Raw genomic sequence first — 15,927 nt, forward strand, 5'->3', positions numbered from 1 at the left:
CCACTCTGACCTTACCCTGCCATTTTCATGCTGAGCTTTTGGTGTGTTCCTGTCCTTCCCCTTCCCCCAGCTGTCACAGAGATATGTCAGGCTCCTTTGCTGGAGATGATGTCCCTGGGGTGGTGACAGTACCACTGCATCCCTCTGGGGCTGGTTTCTCCCATGCTGGGGCTGTTCCCCCTGTGCCTCTCTGGTGAGGCAGCCTGCTCAGCCCATTTCTGCCCACAGGTGACGGACGGATCCTCAGTAGCCCTGGTGCCCAAGCAGAACTCAGCATACAACATCTCCAACTCCTCCACCTTCACCAAGTCCCTCAGCAGATATGGTGAGTGCACATGGGCATCTTCCTCTGGGCTGGCTGGGGAGGTGGCACTGGGCTGGGCATGCGGACCAAGGCACAGGTCAGGTGACTATATCTGTAACTCATGTGAACAAAGTCCTCCAAACTCCCAGCTCTCCTGCATGATGCTACTTATTCTAGTGGTGGAGAGGGAGCAGGTGCCCTCAGAGCCATCTTTCTTTGCAGTGTGTTGGACTCAGGGGAAAAAGGCAAATGTTAGATGGTTGCTGTTAAGGGATCCTTTCCCTTTTATTCCCCTGAAATCTAATTAAAATAAGCACAGAGGCACTTAGCACTTAAAAGAGCAGAGTTGAAGTCTGCCACAAATGTACTGGCAGCTGTACTTCAGCCTTGGTTTGGAAGGGAATAGTGTGATCAGCTCAAACTGGCACAGGAAGCATCTGTGATCCTGGCACTTGTGTGCTGGGAGCAGGACAGGCTCTGCAGAATTCCTTCCGTGGTTGCCCTGGCCCCTGTACATCAGCCAGGCTCAGGAGTATGGTCACAGGAGTATGCTCACAGCAGAGCTCCCAGTTCATGGTGGCTGCAGAGGCTGAATCCCAAAGCTCCTGTGGAGGGAGGGGGAATGATGGGGCTGGTGGTGAGGCAGAGGTGGCAGGGTAGGAGCATCCCCTGTGCTTGCAGAGAGCATGCTGAGGACAGCCAGCAGCCCCGACAGCCTGCGTTCACGGACCCCCATGATCACCCCCGACCTGGAGAGCGGCACGAAGCTCTGGCACCTGGTGAAAAACCACGACCACATGGACCAGCGGGAGGGCGACCGGGGCAGCAAGATGGTCTCCGAGATCTACCTGACCCGTCTGTTGGCCACCAAGGTATGGCCCAGAGACCCAGAGCTGGTGCCTGGCTTTGAAAATTGGAATGGGGAAGGGTGGTGATTTATATTGTCCAAAAGTGGTACGCACTGTTTACCTCCTGCTCTAGCACAGGAAGAGGTCCTCATTTGGTCTCTTTTCTGAGCTGGAGGTGAAGGGTTTGTGTGTTGAAACCATCAGTGAATATCCCCTGAGTGGATTTTCCTGTTTACTCTTTGCACCTTTTGGTGTTTTTACTATTCCCTGTATCCTTGAGCAGCTGCTGGTCTGCAAAGCAGAGATTCCCTGGGATAGGTGTCTCTTTGGTGTTTGGGATAAAACTGCAGAACAGGTGATGTGGGAAGGATGAAGGCATTCGGCACTGCAGCATGTTCCACTTCCCTCAGCACATACAGCACTTTTTTGTTTTATATGGTGTTTTTCTTTGTATACCTTTAGCATGCCAGATCATAGAGTGAAGGAGATAGCTCATCACTGCAGTGTCTGTTTCCCAGTATAAACCACTGAGAACCAGCAGGGTTACACAGACTGTACTGTGCTGCTCCTTCAGGTGTAGGAATAGAAGTGAAATCGGTTTAGAGGCTGACCATTAGTTAAAGACTCACCTCTCTGCTGGCCCAGGGTGTTGCTGAGCAGCCCTTTTCTCTTTCTCCTCCTCAGGGCACGCTGCAGAAATTTGTAGATGACCTGTTTGAGACCATCTTTAGCACAGCTCACCGTGGGAGTGCACTGCCCCTCGCCATCAAATACATGTTTGATTTCCTGGATGAACAAGCTGATAAGCATCAGATCAATGATTATGATGTCAGGCACACCTGGAAGAGTAACTGGTAATGGAGAAGGACAGTGGGCTGGGGGTGGGCTGACAACATCACAGCTTCCAAGACTGCCTGCAGGGAGCAGAAATATGAACCTGGAAATGATCCAGGACAAGAGAGGCCCATATCTCTGTATTTGGGGTGTGGGTAAATCCCTTGCATGCCTTCCTTCGAAGAAAAAAATCCCAGGAATGCAGTGCTCCCTCAGCCCTTCCCCAGATCCCAAGCAGCACGCTCCCCCTGACGGCTGCAGTCGCTGAGGGCACAGCGGTGCTCCCATCTCACCTTGGCCTCTCCATCCTCCCGGCTCCTCCAGGGATGCCAGCCCCAATTCTCGTCTCTGCTGTCCTGAAGGTGTTTCCACACTTCTTGCTGTCACTCAGCCGTGCCCAAAGTCAGCACAGCTCTGTGTGCACATCCTCCCTGCCCTTGCCTGCAGAGCCAGCCCCTGCTCTGCTAATCGCTGGCTGAACACTGGGGCGGGGCAGCTTGTGACACCTCCTGGGTGCCGCGCTGGGGCTCTGGCAGGTGTTGGCTCCTTAGCCCCCTTCGGCATTTTTCATTTCTGCTGCCTCACTGGTTTCATCTCTCTGATTTTACTGTGACTGGAGATGGGTATGTATGTTCCCCGTGTCTGGCATTTGTTAAATGGCAGCCAGATCGCTTTTGTGTAGTTCAGTAACTGTTTGCAATTAGCAGGGCAGGAAAAGAAACATTTTTAAATGGAGATGTGAGAGCGCGGAAGTGCTTTGAACTGATTTATAACTCAGCTTCCTATATTAAAAGAAGGAGTGAAAGGCAAGGGAGGAGAAAAGCCCCACTCTTCAGGGGCTGGGCATGCAGGCTCTTGCATACTAATGCCTGTGCTTATCTCTGGGCGCTAATTCGACATGTGGAGCTAATTTCTCCAGGCCATTCCCTTCACAAATGAAATATGTACATGCACCCAGTACCCTCATTAGGAAAGTCCTAGGGAACAAAGTGTGTTTTGTTTAAGATAAAAGTATTCACTGAGAGTAGGTGCTGGAGGATGACAGAGTGAGGAAGCTCTGAGGAGAGGGGCAGCAGGATTGGGAAGTGGAGCCATGGAGGGTGGCACATATGTGTCAGTATGCAGCAAACAACCAGTCAATGGCTCACCAGGAGATCTGCTGTCTCTACAGCTGAGAGCTTTATTTCCAGCATCTGAGGCCACCTAAATTTTCCTCTGGTGTTAAATGTGCTAATGAGTCCCTTGAGTTCAGCCAACTCCCTCCTCTGACACGGGAGATGTGTGAAATGCCACACAGCGACTTCGAAGGGATTATTAATGTCAGAGAAAGGGACTGTGTCTGGTTTGACCCACGGGCTCAGCAAGGTCTCTTCAGTGAGAGTGGATCCTTGGAGAAACCACAGATCTGCACTGCCCTGGCTTGCCTTTGGGGTGTTGTCAGTGCTGAGAAATTTCTTCATGGAGAACTGCAGCCTTTTTAGGGTGGGCAGGGGGGAATGGCCATTTACCCAGGGTGTTTGCATCCCTGGAATGCTGGGAAAAGCAACCTACCCAATTCTGGGTCATGCGAAGCTCTTTCTCCACAACTGGAGGTGCATGTATTTGCCAACTGCCTGCAGGGTGTGTTTCAGGTGCTGACTGCTATTTCCTTTGTCCCTCAGTCTACCTCTACGTTTTTGGGTGAATGTGATTAAGAACCCCCAGTTTGTGTTCGACATTCACAAGAACAGTATTACTGATGCCTGCCTATCCGTGGTAGCTCAGACATTCATGGACTCCTGCTCAACTTCTGAGCACAAGCTAGGAAAGGACTCTCCCTCCAACAAACTACTGTATGCCAAGGACATCCCCAACTACAAGAGCTGGGTAGAAAGGTGAGTAGATTTGGCAATAGCTCCTTGCTTCTCCTGGAGGACTTGCAGTGGATGCTCATGGATGTGGGGATGTGGGTTTCTGGGAAGGCTCCTCTTGGTAGCTGACTGAAGCGGGACTGTACTAATGTTGCAGAAGGTGGTCCCTCTTGTTTGGGGGATGATTCTTTCTCATGATCGTCTCCTGGAATGAGTTTGCAGTGGCTGTTTTAAAGAGCTGTTTATGACTTGCTTAGGGGGAGCTAAAAGCAACCTCCACTATTAGGTAGTCTGATGTTTTCTGTTGTAAAAACTTGGTCTGTACTAGGGAATTACTAACACCTCGCTTGATTGCTTTTGAAGGGCAGTGAGAACTCAACCTTGGACTAGAGAAGTGCTTTTTTTGTATCACAACAATACATGCAGGTTTTGCTGAAATGCTTGAAAATTATCATTTCCCAGTGCTCAGGCTGCAGTCTCTGTGCTGAGGAGCAGGTCCGCTGACACCTTCCCACACCCTCTGCCTTCCCTGTTAGCTGAGATGTCCCTCTGTCCTGCTGAATTAATGTAGTGTTAAAGGTTCAGAGTTTGAATGAGACTGATTGCAAATTGATGCACTCAGGCATAATGCTCTGTTTAGCTTTATCCTTTTGGGAGAGAAACCTAGGAGATGTCCTCCAAAGCCCTCCAAATAGAGCTACGGTTAAATTGTTGCCATCTTGTGAAGTGGAACTTCATGAAACTTAAAAAATGGCAGATTTCAGATTGCTTATGCAACTTTTCCTTTATGATGATGTGCTGGGCTAAAGATTTTTCTTAACTGAGGGCCATTTTTCAGCATCTTGACCAAATACAAAATGACCTAAATGAAGGATGTCCAGACAACAGTAAATGTCACATTCTCTAGTTTGTAAGGGTGGAACTTTGTAGCCTAAGTCATCCTTGGGTACTCGCTTGTACACAGATAGTTCTGTTGCACCATTGGCATGCTTGCTATTTCACAGGCAAGTACAAAGACAAGCGTCTTCCCTCGAGGAAGGTAGGGCTTGGATCAGAAGGAAAGGTGCCCCTGAAATATGATGCCTGAGATGAGAGATGAGCTGCATTTTAATAGGAGGAAGTTCTTTGCATGGGGCTGGATGGGGCTTTGGTGTGGGGTCCCGTAGGAGGATCACAAGCTTCATAAGGTGAATTTCTCTGACCTTGCCATCTCTATGACAAAAATGTTCAGCTCTGTGTATGTGTCTGGAAGAAAAAAGGCATAAAACCATTTCAGAGTTAAACATTGGTCTAGACATTCTGCGTCCCTGGGGAGGAGGTGGGAAATCTCAGTGGTGACAGTTGTTCTTGCCATTGCTTACCTCTGTTATGGTCCCAGGGGGAGATGAGCAGGGGGCAGAGATGTCCTGTGCAGGGGGTGACTATGTCTACTACTGTTCCTCTACTGCAGGGATTTATGGCATAATCAGCATTTCTGGCTTTTGGCACAGTTATAGTCACAAAGCTTTGCAGAGGAGGAATGGGAGTGGTGCGGGGCTGGCTGAGTGGGATTGCCAGTCCCAACAGCAGGTCTGTCTGCTGCTGTGGCTCAGGCACCAGCTGAAAGAAGGGCATCCTGCCAATATGAGGCAGGAATAGCACAGGGAAGGGCTTAGGAAGAGGGAAACCTGGAGAAACCCAAGGGGACTACTGCTGGGGTCACAGGTGTCCTCTGAAAATGGATGGTGTGACTAGAATCTTGGTCCATGTGAGACATGCACACTTGTATTGAAAAATGATGGTTTCTTCCCATCCTAAATGTCATGATAACACCTGGAGTGTGAAACTGCTGCTTTAGGAGATGTCACTCTGGGGTGGTCTCTCTAGGGGTGTAGGAGATGCCTGGTTTAGTCAGAGGTCCTCACCTCAGACCACTGCTCTCCTGGTAGCATCCAGAAATTCTCTTGCATCATTTTCTGGGTATCAATGAGCCTCTTTGTAAAAACTGCCCAAGTAGTTTATCACTAGTTGAGTTCAGTGCAGTGGGATGGAGTGGATCCTCATATTCATCTTCTCAAGTGATCTTGCTGCCATCTGCTCCTATCCAAGTGCTTCAGCAGTGTTCCATCTCAGCATTCAGCTAAATGATGCTAATCACTGTACCAGAAACTTTACCAAGTGGGGAGTCATGAGGAGCAGAGCAAACCTGAGAGAGGCTGGCACTCTGTATTTCCAGGTGGAAATGCTGGTAATGCTGCTCCTGGGAGCACCCAGAGCTTGTGTGCTGTGAGTGGGCTTTCTTTTAAAATGAGGCTTGTGGGCACAGCCCTGGTTTCCAAAAAGTCCTCAGCAGCCACTCTACTGGTGTGTCTGCTTGGGGTAACTCTCCTGCTGTAATGGGGTGCTGCAGCTTTGTCCTCTCAGGGTCGTGATCAACATCCTGTTGGATATTCTGGTTTTCCACTACCACAGCACGTGTATTGCTGCAGATTGCAGGGTCATGTGTTCACACTCCAAGTATTTAATTGAATGCAAAGGGCCATTGTTGGCTTTAGGGACCATGGTGACCTTAGGAGAGTGGTAGCAAAACCTTGTCTGTTACTGCAGGTGTGGAGGGTCCTGGTGCATGTAGTTTGGTGGCAAAACATGCCAATGGGATGGGAAGGACAAAAAATGTGTAGTTTAGGAGAGGGTGGAAAACTCTTCAAGAAAGATTGTTTGGCTTCCCAGCATGGTGAGCAGAATTGGACTGAGCTGGGTGCTGCTCCATCAGGACCACATTCTTAACAGTGCTGACTGCTCTGTGGGGTGCTCAGAGAGTGAACAGTGTTTTAAAATGGGTGATTGTATGTCACTGCTTGGATGAAAGATGCTCTTCACTTGCTTTTCCAGTGGCTGTTCTCTGTGACCATTGTGGTGGGGACCCATCCCTTCCTGCCTGTCCCTATTCCTGACCCACTCTTCTGTTCCTCCCTGGCAGATATTATGCAGATATAGCTAAAATGCCAGCGATCAGTGACCAGGACATGAGCGCCTACCTGGCAGAGCAGTCACGGTTACACCTCAGCCAGTTCAACAGCATGAGTGCCCTGCACGAGATCTACTCCTACATCACCAAGTACAAGGATGAGGTAAGATGTGGTGAGGCAGAGTCAGACCTGAGCTGCCACTTGAGTCCTTTTGTCCTTGTTTCTGCATCCCCTGCTTTTTCCTATGGAAAAACACTCCATGAAATGTGAAATAGTAACATATTCCATGTCTGTGCTTGGGCTGGTGGAGAAAGAAAGGTTTGGGAGGCATGAAGCCAGGAGCTGGAGTGGGCAGTGCTCATTCCTCATGTTTTCTGCAGTGAATAATGTGGGAAACACCTATTTTTCTACACATTTGGCACATGAGCTCCATGAGGCTGCAGAGCTCCCAGCATTATCTCAGTGTGCTTCCCCTATCCACTGCCACCAATCCTGCACCATGGTGGTACCAATGCTGTAGAACTGCACAGGTGGTGTTTGGCTCCTCTCCCCAGGGATCTTAGAGGATGTGGTGGCCTCTCCAGTGCTTGTTTTGTGAATGTCAGTAAGGATGGTTACGAACTCCTCTGTTGTATTTTATACAAATTAATTTCTCAAAACTCTGCTCAAATCCACAGCCTGCATCTTATTAAAGCAATAAAATATGTAACTACAGTAAAATCTAGGTCTATACACATAGCATGATAGTACAGGTTTTATTGTCCCAATAAAGGGGTTTGATGACTGTATTTGAACAGTGGCTATTTAGGTGACAGAGTGCCAGAACATCTTCCCACTCAGAGCCAGGAGAGGAAATGGGGTGCCTGTTGTACCATGCAGCGATCCAAAGAGGCTTCTCCCAGTGCCTCTTTGAGGTGTGAATTTAAGAGGTCCATGGGCAGATTGTAGCAGACCTGGCATGTGGGTTTAAGGTCAGCACTGGGATTGTGGTGGCCAGTATCCTATGGAACTCAGTGCTTTACAGGAGGGAAGAGGACATCCTGGTTTTCCTAGTTCTTGGGAAGATGCTGTGTGGTGATCACCGTGCAGCCTGGTGGCCATGTACTGATGACCATGCTGGTGGGACCTCTGTGCCAGTGCTTAGATGATTTTGGATGGCACATCCCAGAGGCCCCTGTTGCTCTGGGTAATGAGCTGGCCATGAAAGGGTTCTGGGGTTTTACAGTTTGTACACAGCTCTGTGGCTACCATGAGAGTGAAAGTGGAGCAGTCTGGAAGATCTAGATTTGCTGTGGTCCAGCTATCATCCCTGAGACATCATCCAATGCTTGCTTGCTTCCTCCAGGCTAAAAGACCCACAATCCTTAAATAAATCCTCCAAGCCCTGGGCAAGAGCATAGAGGGGAACATGTGAGATGAACCCATGACATTAATGAGCTGCTCTTTAGGAGCACAGGTCCTCTTCTTGCCTGCCAACAGCAGCCTGACATCTGTTGAGTGTCTTGCTGATGCCTGCTCTCTGAGCATCACAAGTGTGTTCACAGCTCTCAGGAACTTCTTTTATTATTTGTAATGGGATTAATAAATCGCAGCTGTTCCCTTTGTTTGTTTTCATCATTAAGCACAATTATATGCAGCCCGATTGCACCCTCTTTGATGCAAAATGGGAGAGAATAATTTTTCCTGTTGTTCAGTGCAATAATATGCTGTCATTGGCTGTGAATGAAAATCATAATTAATTTTCATTTGGGTACTTGCATCTTGGTAATCAGTGGTCCTGGCTCCTTACACCAGGTGACAAACCTGGGTGTCTCTACACTCAGCACAGGTTTCCTTTGACTGCATTGTTTCCATAAGGCTGAGATAAGAGAGGAGTAAATAAATACATGGTCAGTTTGGGAATCATTTGGCACCTCAGCTTTCCAGGATATACTGCTGTCTGGCTGGGAGAGGCAGAGGAGGCAGGTAGGGGGAATAGGCTTCCCTTCACTTCTCTGACCAATCTCACTTGGTTCCAGCTCAGGCACCTTCCAGGCACGTGGGTTTTGATTTCTGTGTGTCACTACAGGTATTTTACTCTGTGTAGCTTGAGGGCTGAGAGCATCTGTAGGGAGTGTCCCCAGTAGCAGGCTTGTGGCAGAATCTATGCATTCTTCCCAGTCCAGCTGCTGCCCTGGATTGTTGCTGCCAGGGGAGGTAAATCAGATGTGTCCAGCTCTTGCTGGTGATTTTTCCTCTCCTTGGGAGTTGACACCAGTGCCCAGATGTAGCTTTCAGCTCTCTTTTGGGAGGAGACTCCTCATCAGGCATATCTTGCTGCCCAAGGAGGCAGGGGCCAGCTTGGTTCTGCCCCAAAACAGCCTGGGGGTGACCCAGTCTCTTGGTGGCCAGAGGCTGGTTGTGGCAGTGTGGTGGATGCTCCTCAGCACTGCCTCTGCCTGCCTCTCTCAACAACTCGCCAGCACTGCAGCAGCTCTTAATCAAAGGGAGCTGATTCCCCATTAAGAAGTTACCTGTAGGGCTCCTGATGGACTTTTCCTGCCTCCTAGTAGGTCTATTAATTATACAACAGTTGGTTTCCAATTATGCAGCCAATGAAATGGTTAATCAAGTCCCCTTTGACGGATGCCTTGATATATAATTGCAAAAAATTTGCTCTCTCAACTAGCTCACCCGAGGAGATGAGATTTCTGTCAGGTTTGTTTTTTTAAATCAGCTTTTCTACTCTGCTGGCATGATGATACTGAGACGAGACTCCTGGCTGTTGGGAGGGCAATTGCCCCTTTGTTTTACACTTTGTTACTCACTTTTCTCTTTTCTGAGTCTCATCCTCTACATTTCTGCTACTGCTAGTCTTTCCCCAGCCCTGGGAGCACTGTCACATCTTGCCCAGGGCAGGGGACTGTCCCTCCAGCCTGCAGTCTGTCATCCTTATCAGCTTGTTTAGAGAAAAGATTTCAAGGGTGGAAAGTCATTCTCAGGTGTCTGTGGGAGCACCCCTTGAACAGGACTGGGGGCTCCCAGGCTTTGCTGGTGCATCTGTCTGATGTCCCCTTCCAACACTTCACTGTCCCTCTGTTGGGATGAAATGAGACAGGTTTTAACAGTGGTGGCAGCTGAAGCCCTGTGGATCTGGTGGTTTTGTGCATGTGGAACCAGTTCATGGTTTGACTGCAGTCTCTGAAACACAACCCCTCCTTCCCTAAGGCCTTACAGGATTTTTGGAGTCACAGATGTGGCGGGACGGTGTCGTTGGCTTGGGCATAGGGTTCACTCTCTGTTTGACTATGTTTTCTTCACTTCCCATGTGCAAGTTGGCTCCTTGTTAGTGTCAGGCAGGTCCCTGGTGTCACTGCAGACCCCTTGGGTGTCCTGGTGGGCTCAATTTGTGGATGGTACCACTCGAAGTGGTGTCTTTCACCTTGCACTTCCTTTGGCCCTGTGGGGCACAAGAATACTTCCCATGTGTCGGAATCCAGGGCATCCCTCTGGCTGCCCTGGCAAGCCTGGGACCCTGGCAGGGGTCAGGAACCCCCCTGGACAGAGCCCCCAGAGACACTGTCTGTGATCTCTGTCCATGGAAAAGAGTTTTTAATCTTACAGGATGAATTACCAACTCTGAGTGTTTGATGTAAGTAATAATTAAGTGCGGCACAGGTGCAAAAGTAAAATTTTAGGATTCTAGATTAGGGGTCTAAAGGGGACAAGATGGAGGAAATTGGGTGTGCCTTGTCCTTTTTCTCCTTCTTCACGCCCTCCATGTTTCACTGGAGTGTTGGCATTTTTCTGTTGGTTCAGGCTGGGGACACACTGTCCAACGTAGGTGACAGATACTGGCACGTTATTGTAAATCCAGCCCAGGGAGTTTCTGGTATTTAATGTTTGTAACATCCCACTGAGGGCAGAGCCCCACACGCTGCCCTGCAGGACAGAGCTGGGCAGGGCAGCAGAACATGTTAGAGATAAACAGAATAAACAACCTGGAAACCAGCACAGACCAATTATGACTTCTTCTTTGGCAACGGGGCAGAAAGACAGAGACTTTTTACAATCTCAGAACCATCAATAGTTCAGATTCCGACACCCATGGGGCCACACCCCCATGTCCTGATGCCACTGGGCCACAAGGAGCCACTTTGGGTTGGAGGGCACCTCCTCACCCTCTCTCCTCCCCTCTCTCCCCAGATTTTAGCTGCGTTGGAGAAGGATGAGCAGGCCCGGAGGCAGCGACTGCGGAGTAAGCTGGAGCAGGCGATCGACACAATGGCCTTAAGCAGCTGAGAAGGCGGCGGCGGCGCCAGCGTCCGGCAGCGGGGCGGCAGGACGGACAGACGGACGGACGGATGGACGGACAGAGGGAGGAAGGACCAGCCAGCGGCAGCCGCGGGCACCAGACTTTGGGGCTGGGACCGGCCGGGAGCCGCCGTGCCTCCGCACGCTTCCCACGGACACACGGAAAACCACAAATCCCGACGCCGGCAGCGGCGCCGACAGAACTCCCTGACCCACGGACAAACCCCCGTGTCCAGCCGGGACGCAGCAGGGACCCTGCAGAGTGCGGGCAGAGGAGAAGGGCTGGCCTGCCCCACGGACCTGCTGGGCATCCCTTGCCTGGGCAGAGCCCCTGAGCCCACAAGGAAGGAGGGTCGGGACCGCGGGGCTTTCTAGGAAGGCGTTTGGATGTTGTTGTTACTTTGGTGAAGGGAGGGTGGGTGGGCTCCTATTTTTACTGTACTTGACTTGCTCTCCCTTCCTTCCTCCCAGCTGTCCACTCCCTCTCCTCCTCCTCTCTCTTTCTCTTTCTGTCTCTGCCCCCTTCTCTCTTTCTCTCTGGCCTTCTGCCACTAGTGTTAACTGCTATATTTGCACAATTTACATGAGACAAACAAAATTTTTAATTTAAAGGGAAAAAAAATTATAACAAAAAATGGGAGGGGAAAAATATTCTGAATTTTTTGCAACAAACTAACAAAAACAATTTTAAGAGATAAGCTAAAGGACTGATGCTGGGGAGATTTGGGGTTGGGGCTTTAAGGGTGGGCAGGAAAGGGAGCTTTGATATTTCTGAAATACGTCCTGTGCCATGTTTTATTTGAATGTTGTTTAGTGCGAAAAAAAAAATTGAAGAAAAAAAAGTTGGGAGTTTTGTTAGCTGGATAGATGCTGTTATTTTAATGCTGCTGAGTGGTTCTGGAGGTCAAAATCAGAGAGGAAGGGAGATCCCAAGGCTGGTTTTTCTTTTCCTGGGTGATTGCTGAAGGATGGTTGGTATTTTGTTGAGTTCATCCTTGTTTTCCCAGTTCAGGGGCCATGGGGTGGTCTGGGCAGTACTGCCTGCTCCTGCCTGCCCTGGGATGTTGTGGGCTGGAGGATGGCTGTGGGGCCTTGGGGCTGTCAGGAGGGTTGATGGAGAGCCAGCCTGGCTTTTTGTGTCAGATTCTTTGGCACTGGAGCCGCCTGAACAAAGCCCCTTTACGTTTATTTTTTCCCATCATCTTTTTGTGCTGATGCAGGGGAAGAGACCAGGTCCCCAGTGAAAGGGAAGGAAGCTCCTCTGCACTCCTGGCTGGGATCCCCCTGGCAAACCCCACTGGGTTCCCAGCCCATGCAGGGGTTGCCATTCTGGCTGCCATGGGACTGTTCTTCCACCTGGGGAGCCCAAATGTGTGCAGGACCTTCCACCCAAGACTGACCTTTCTTTCTCTGTCTTTTCCTTCTTTCTCCCCCTTTCTCTCCTTGCTGTCACCCTGCCTGCCCTCCGCTGCCTCTGCCCTGACAGGGCCTCGCTGGAGATCTGAGGTCTCTCCTTCAGCTTTCCCCTTGGAAATGTCAGTTCCTTGTGGGCTTGTGTTTTCCAGAGATGAAAAGGTGCTGAATGCTGCCCTGAATGGCAGCAGGTGACCAAAAACTTCCAAAAAAAATGAGCAAAACCCTTTCTTTTTCTGTGCTGAGAGCTCCTGTCACTGCCCAGGCCACAGCACATGGGGCCACACTCTGCCAGGAGCGGATGGCTGTCGAAATCCGAGCGGAGAGGAGCCCAGCTGATTTCTGTCCATTCCCTTAAATTGCAAGTTAAGGGGGGGAGAGGGAGAAATAATGAAGTTTTTAATTAAAAAAAATAATAAAAGTGTGTATATATATATATATGTGGTTACAATCTAATTCTCGTGCCCCAGTGGGGTGCTGTATAGTTAACTGAAGGAGAATTGAACCAATATAAAAATGAGATGAATTTACACAGCCAGTTAAAACAAAACAAACAACCACTGCAAAAAAAAAAAAAAATTAAAAAGGATACCAAATGGTGTGGAAGGAACTTCCAAGCCTTTCTCACCACGCAGAACAACCGTTTGAAGACTGCACATCTCTCATTATGTTGTAATTTTGTTTGGTTTTGTTTTGTTTTAATAAGGAGGGAAAGGAGAGAAGATGCTGATTAAAAAAAAGAAAAGAAAAAAAAAAAGACGACAAAAGAAACCAACCACAACAGCAAAACTGTTTGAAAAAGAATTTTTAATTGTTTCCCAAACCTACAAACCCTGAGCTGTCGCTGGATTTCTGAGAGCTGTGGGCTGTTGCATGACTGTGCTAGATTTTAGTCTGAGTTGATCTTTTTAAGAAACAGAAGAAAAAAACCCATAAAACAAACTGCGAGTATTGAATATTAGAGGTTTGTTTAGACCTGTTACCTATTTTTTTTTAATTTGAAATTAATTTGCCACTTTCTCGTCCAAAAGGAAAAAAAAAAAAAAAAAAAAAGGAACAGCAAAAAGAAAGACTTTAGAGGTTTACATCTCAAATGTGGTACTTGGAGAGCCTTAAAGGACAGCTGTGTGCCCTGTGCTGGGGCCACTGCTGGCTGCCAGCATCTCCTGGGTGCTCTGGTGGGACAGAACCCTCCGGGGGTCCCTTTGTAGGATTCACTGCTGCTGTGATGGGGTGGAGGGGTGCCTGCAGCTCCCTTTGTGCAAACCTTCTTCCCTGTGGCGTTGCTGGCTGCGTGGTGCTGGTGGAGGCCCTGGAAATGGCCCGGAGGATGGAGGCAATGCATCGGTGACCACTGCGGTGTGATGGAAGGGGAGCGATGGCTTTGAGCTCTCTGCCCAGGACTGGAGTGGGTTCTGCCTGCTGCAGTGGTAAGAGTGTCTGGGGGAGCTTTGGTTGCTGTTGGGGCAGCCAAGCACATGGGTTTTGTGGTGGTTCCGAGGGGATGGAGATGTGTTTCTAAGAACACCTCCCTGAAAATTTCGCTTTTGACACAGAGGGTTGGAAGCACTGTTAATTGCTGAAGTCTATTAGCCTGTTGCTTTCCCAGCACCAATGCTGGGGGTGCTCCCTCAGCCAGCCTGGAGGGACAAGTGAGTTTTTTGTTGGGTCTGGGATGGATTTGGGCAGCAGAGGGGCTCCTGAGGAGGTCATGCTGGGCAGGCTGGCAGTGCGGTGGTGTGGCTCTGCTTTCTGGGCTCCCCTTGTGCTGTGACCTGGCTCTTCCAGCCTCCTGGCGATGCTGACTGCCCATAGTGCGATCCTTGGGATGGGTTCCTGTTGGCTTCCTCCTGGAGAGCTTTGGGGTGTCTGTGGTTTGCTCCACTGAGGGCTACCCCAGCAGCTCCCCACGGCTCAGGGGTCCCCTTGCTGCCCCTAACAGGAGGGTGTTGGTCAGCGAGGTGGGCACTGCAGTGCTGCCCGCAGCCTCTGGCGCTTCTTGGTGCTACCTTTGCCTTTCACATGATGCCCAGCGTCCTTAACTGTGCCAGGCAGCTGCCCACCCTCCCTTGACCGGCCTGGTGGGGTCAGAACCGACCCTGTCAGACCCTGCCTCGGAAGGGGGAAAGGTGTGGAGAAGCTGGGAAGCATCTACAAGGCTCCTCTTACTGCTGGTGCAGCCCTTGCCCCAGAATGGGGTGAGATGCAGAAGCATCCTTTGTTGTGAGCCTGCATTTCTGGGCCCTCTGCTCTGGCCCCCCTCCAGAGGCAGCTGGACCATGCAGGTTTGTCCCCACCACTGCAAGCAAGGAGGTCCCTCCCTGCTCTCGTTGCCTTTCGCTTTGGTTTGGGGTTAAAAAATGTGCAGCCTGGGCTGGCAGTGTCCCCCTTAGCAGGAGCCCCGTGTCACACCCAGAGCTGGCCCCAGCCTGGGGACAGGGAGCAGGGGGATGTGGGGGGACCCCCGCAGGCTCACCCGCTCCTGACCAAAGCGCACAACAAGCTGTCCTTTGAGAAGGCAGGGGAAAACCTAAGGTGGACCCGGTGAGAGGCAGAGAATTCTGATAGTTTTAGAAAATTAAATGGGGAAAAAAAAAAAAGAATCACCCTCCGGAGTCCTGATTCCCTTTCTGTGATTGTTTCAGACTTGAAGCAACAGGCCAGCGTGGCTGGTCGAGCACCCTTTGATCGTGTAAATATCCTGCTATTTCCTATTTTAATGTTCTTCAGATTTAGTACTTGTAAATAAACACATGCATCAAGGAGAGATTAAACATTTTTGCTAAAGCTGGTGTTTTGCCTGTGTTTTTGGGGGTGATGTGGGTGCATGGAGCAGGCAGCTTTGGGAGCAGTGGGTAAATCCGTGGCAGTGCCAGGAGGATGTGATGCAAAATGCCATCATGATGTGCCAGCAATGCAGTACATGTCTGGGTGTGGAGATCCTGAGGTGTGGTTGTTAACACCCACCAAAGGAGCTCCAGACACTCACAGGGGGATTTAGATGCTTCCCCATCAGCTCCTTTCCTAGGTAGCTCGTGTTAAATTGGTTTGCGTCATTTGATTTTACTCGTCGCCTTTCAAACTCCTTGGAGCTGGTCAGACACAGAGGAGCTGAGCCTGCCACGCTGCAAGCACAGAGAGGTGGATACCTGCCTGACTGTTCTGCCACTCACTGGGGTGCACAGGAACCGACCAGGGTTGAGGCAGCTTCACTTCTACCCCTCGGGCACCCTGGCCCTTCCTGCCATGGGACATAACAGGGTGACAGCAGAAGTGCTTGGGAGGAAGGACACGGTGGTGAGGTGATGCTGCAGTCATGGCTCTGCAGGCTCTGCACACTGCAGGGACATCTTTTCCAGCTCCTGATCCTTGTCTTTAAAGCTGTGTCACCCTGTCACTCTGAGTACCTCCAAACTGCTCTGTAGTCTCTGCAGGGT

At 50.1% G+C, this 15,927-nt stretch overlaps 1 protein-coding gene across 2 annotated transcripts in view; it reads left to right on the forward strand.

Moving 5' to 3' along the window:
* PLXNA1 (plexin A1) overlaps positions 1-15,277 on the forward strand; it is a 116,377-nt gene extending 101,100 nt beyond the window's left edge. For both annotated transcript variants that reach the window (XM_021532004.3, XM_021532015.3), the window contains exons 27-32: positions 229-325; positions 986-1,176; positions 1,837-2,006; positions 3,648-3,860; positions 6,796-6,946; positions 10,970-15,277. In XM_021532004.3, the coding sequence (XP_021387679.1) occupies positions 229-325; positions 986-1,176; positions 1,837-2,006; positions 3,648-3,860; positions 6,796-6,946; positions 10,970-11,065 (918 nt within the window). In that variant the 3' untranslated portion in view covers positions 11,066-15,277. The remainder of the gene's footprint in view (positions 1-228; positions 326-985; positions 1,177-1,836; positions 2,007-3,647; positions 3,861-6,795; positions 6,947-10,969) is intronic.
* The last annotated feature ends 650 nt before the right edge of the window (positions 15,278-15,927 follow it).

This window comes from Lonchura striata, chromosome 12 (assembly GCF_046129695.1).
Source record: "Lonchura striata isolate bLonStr1 chromosome 12, bLonStr1.mat, whole genome shotgun sequence".
Classification (NCBI taxonomy): domain Eukaryota; kingdom Metazoa; phylum Chordata; class Aves; order Passeriformes; family Estrildidae; genus Lonchura; species Lonchura striata.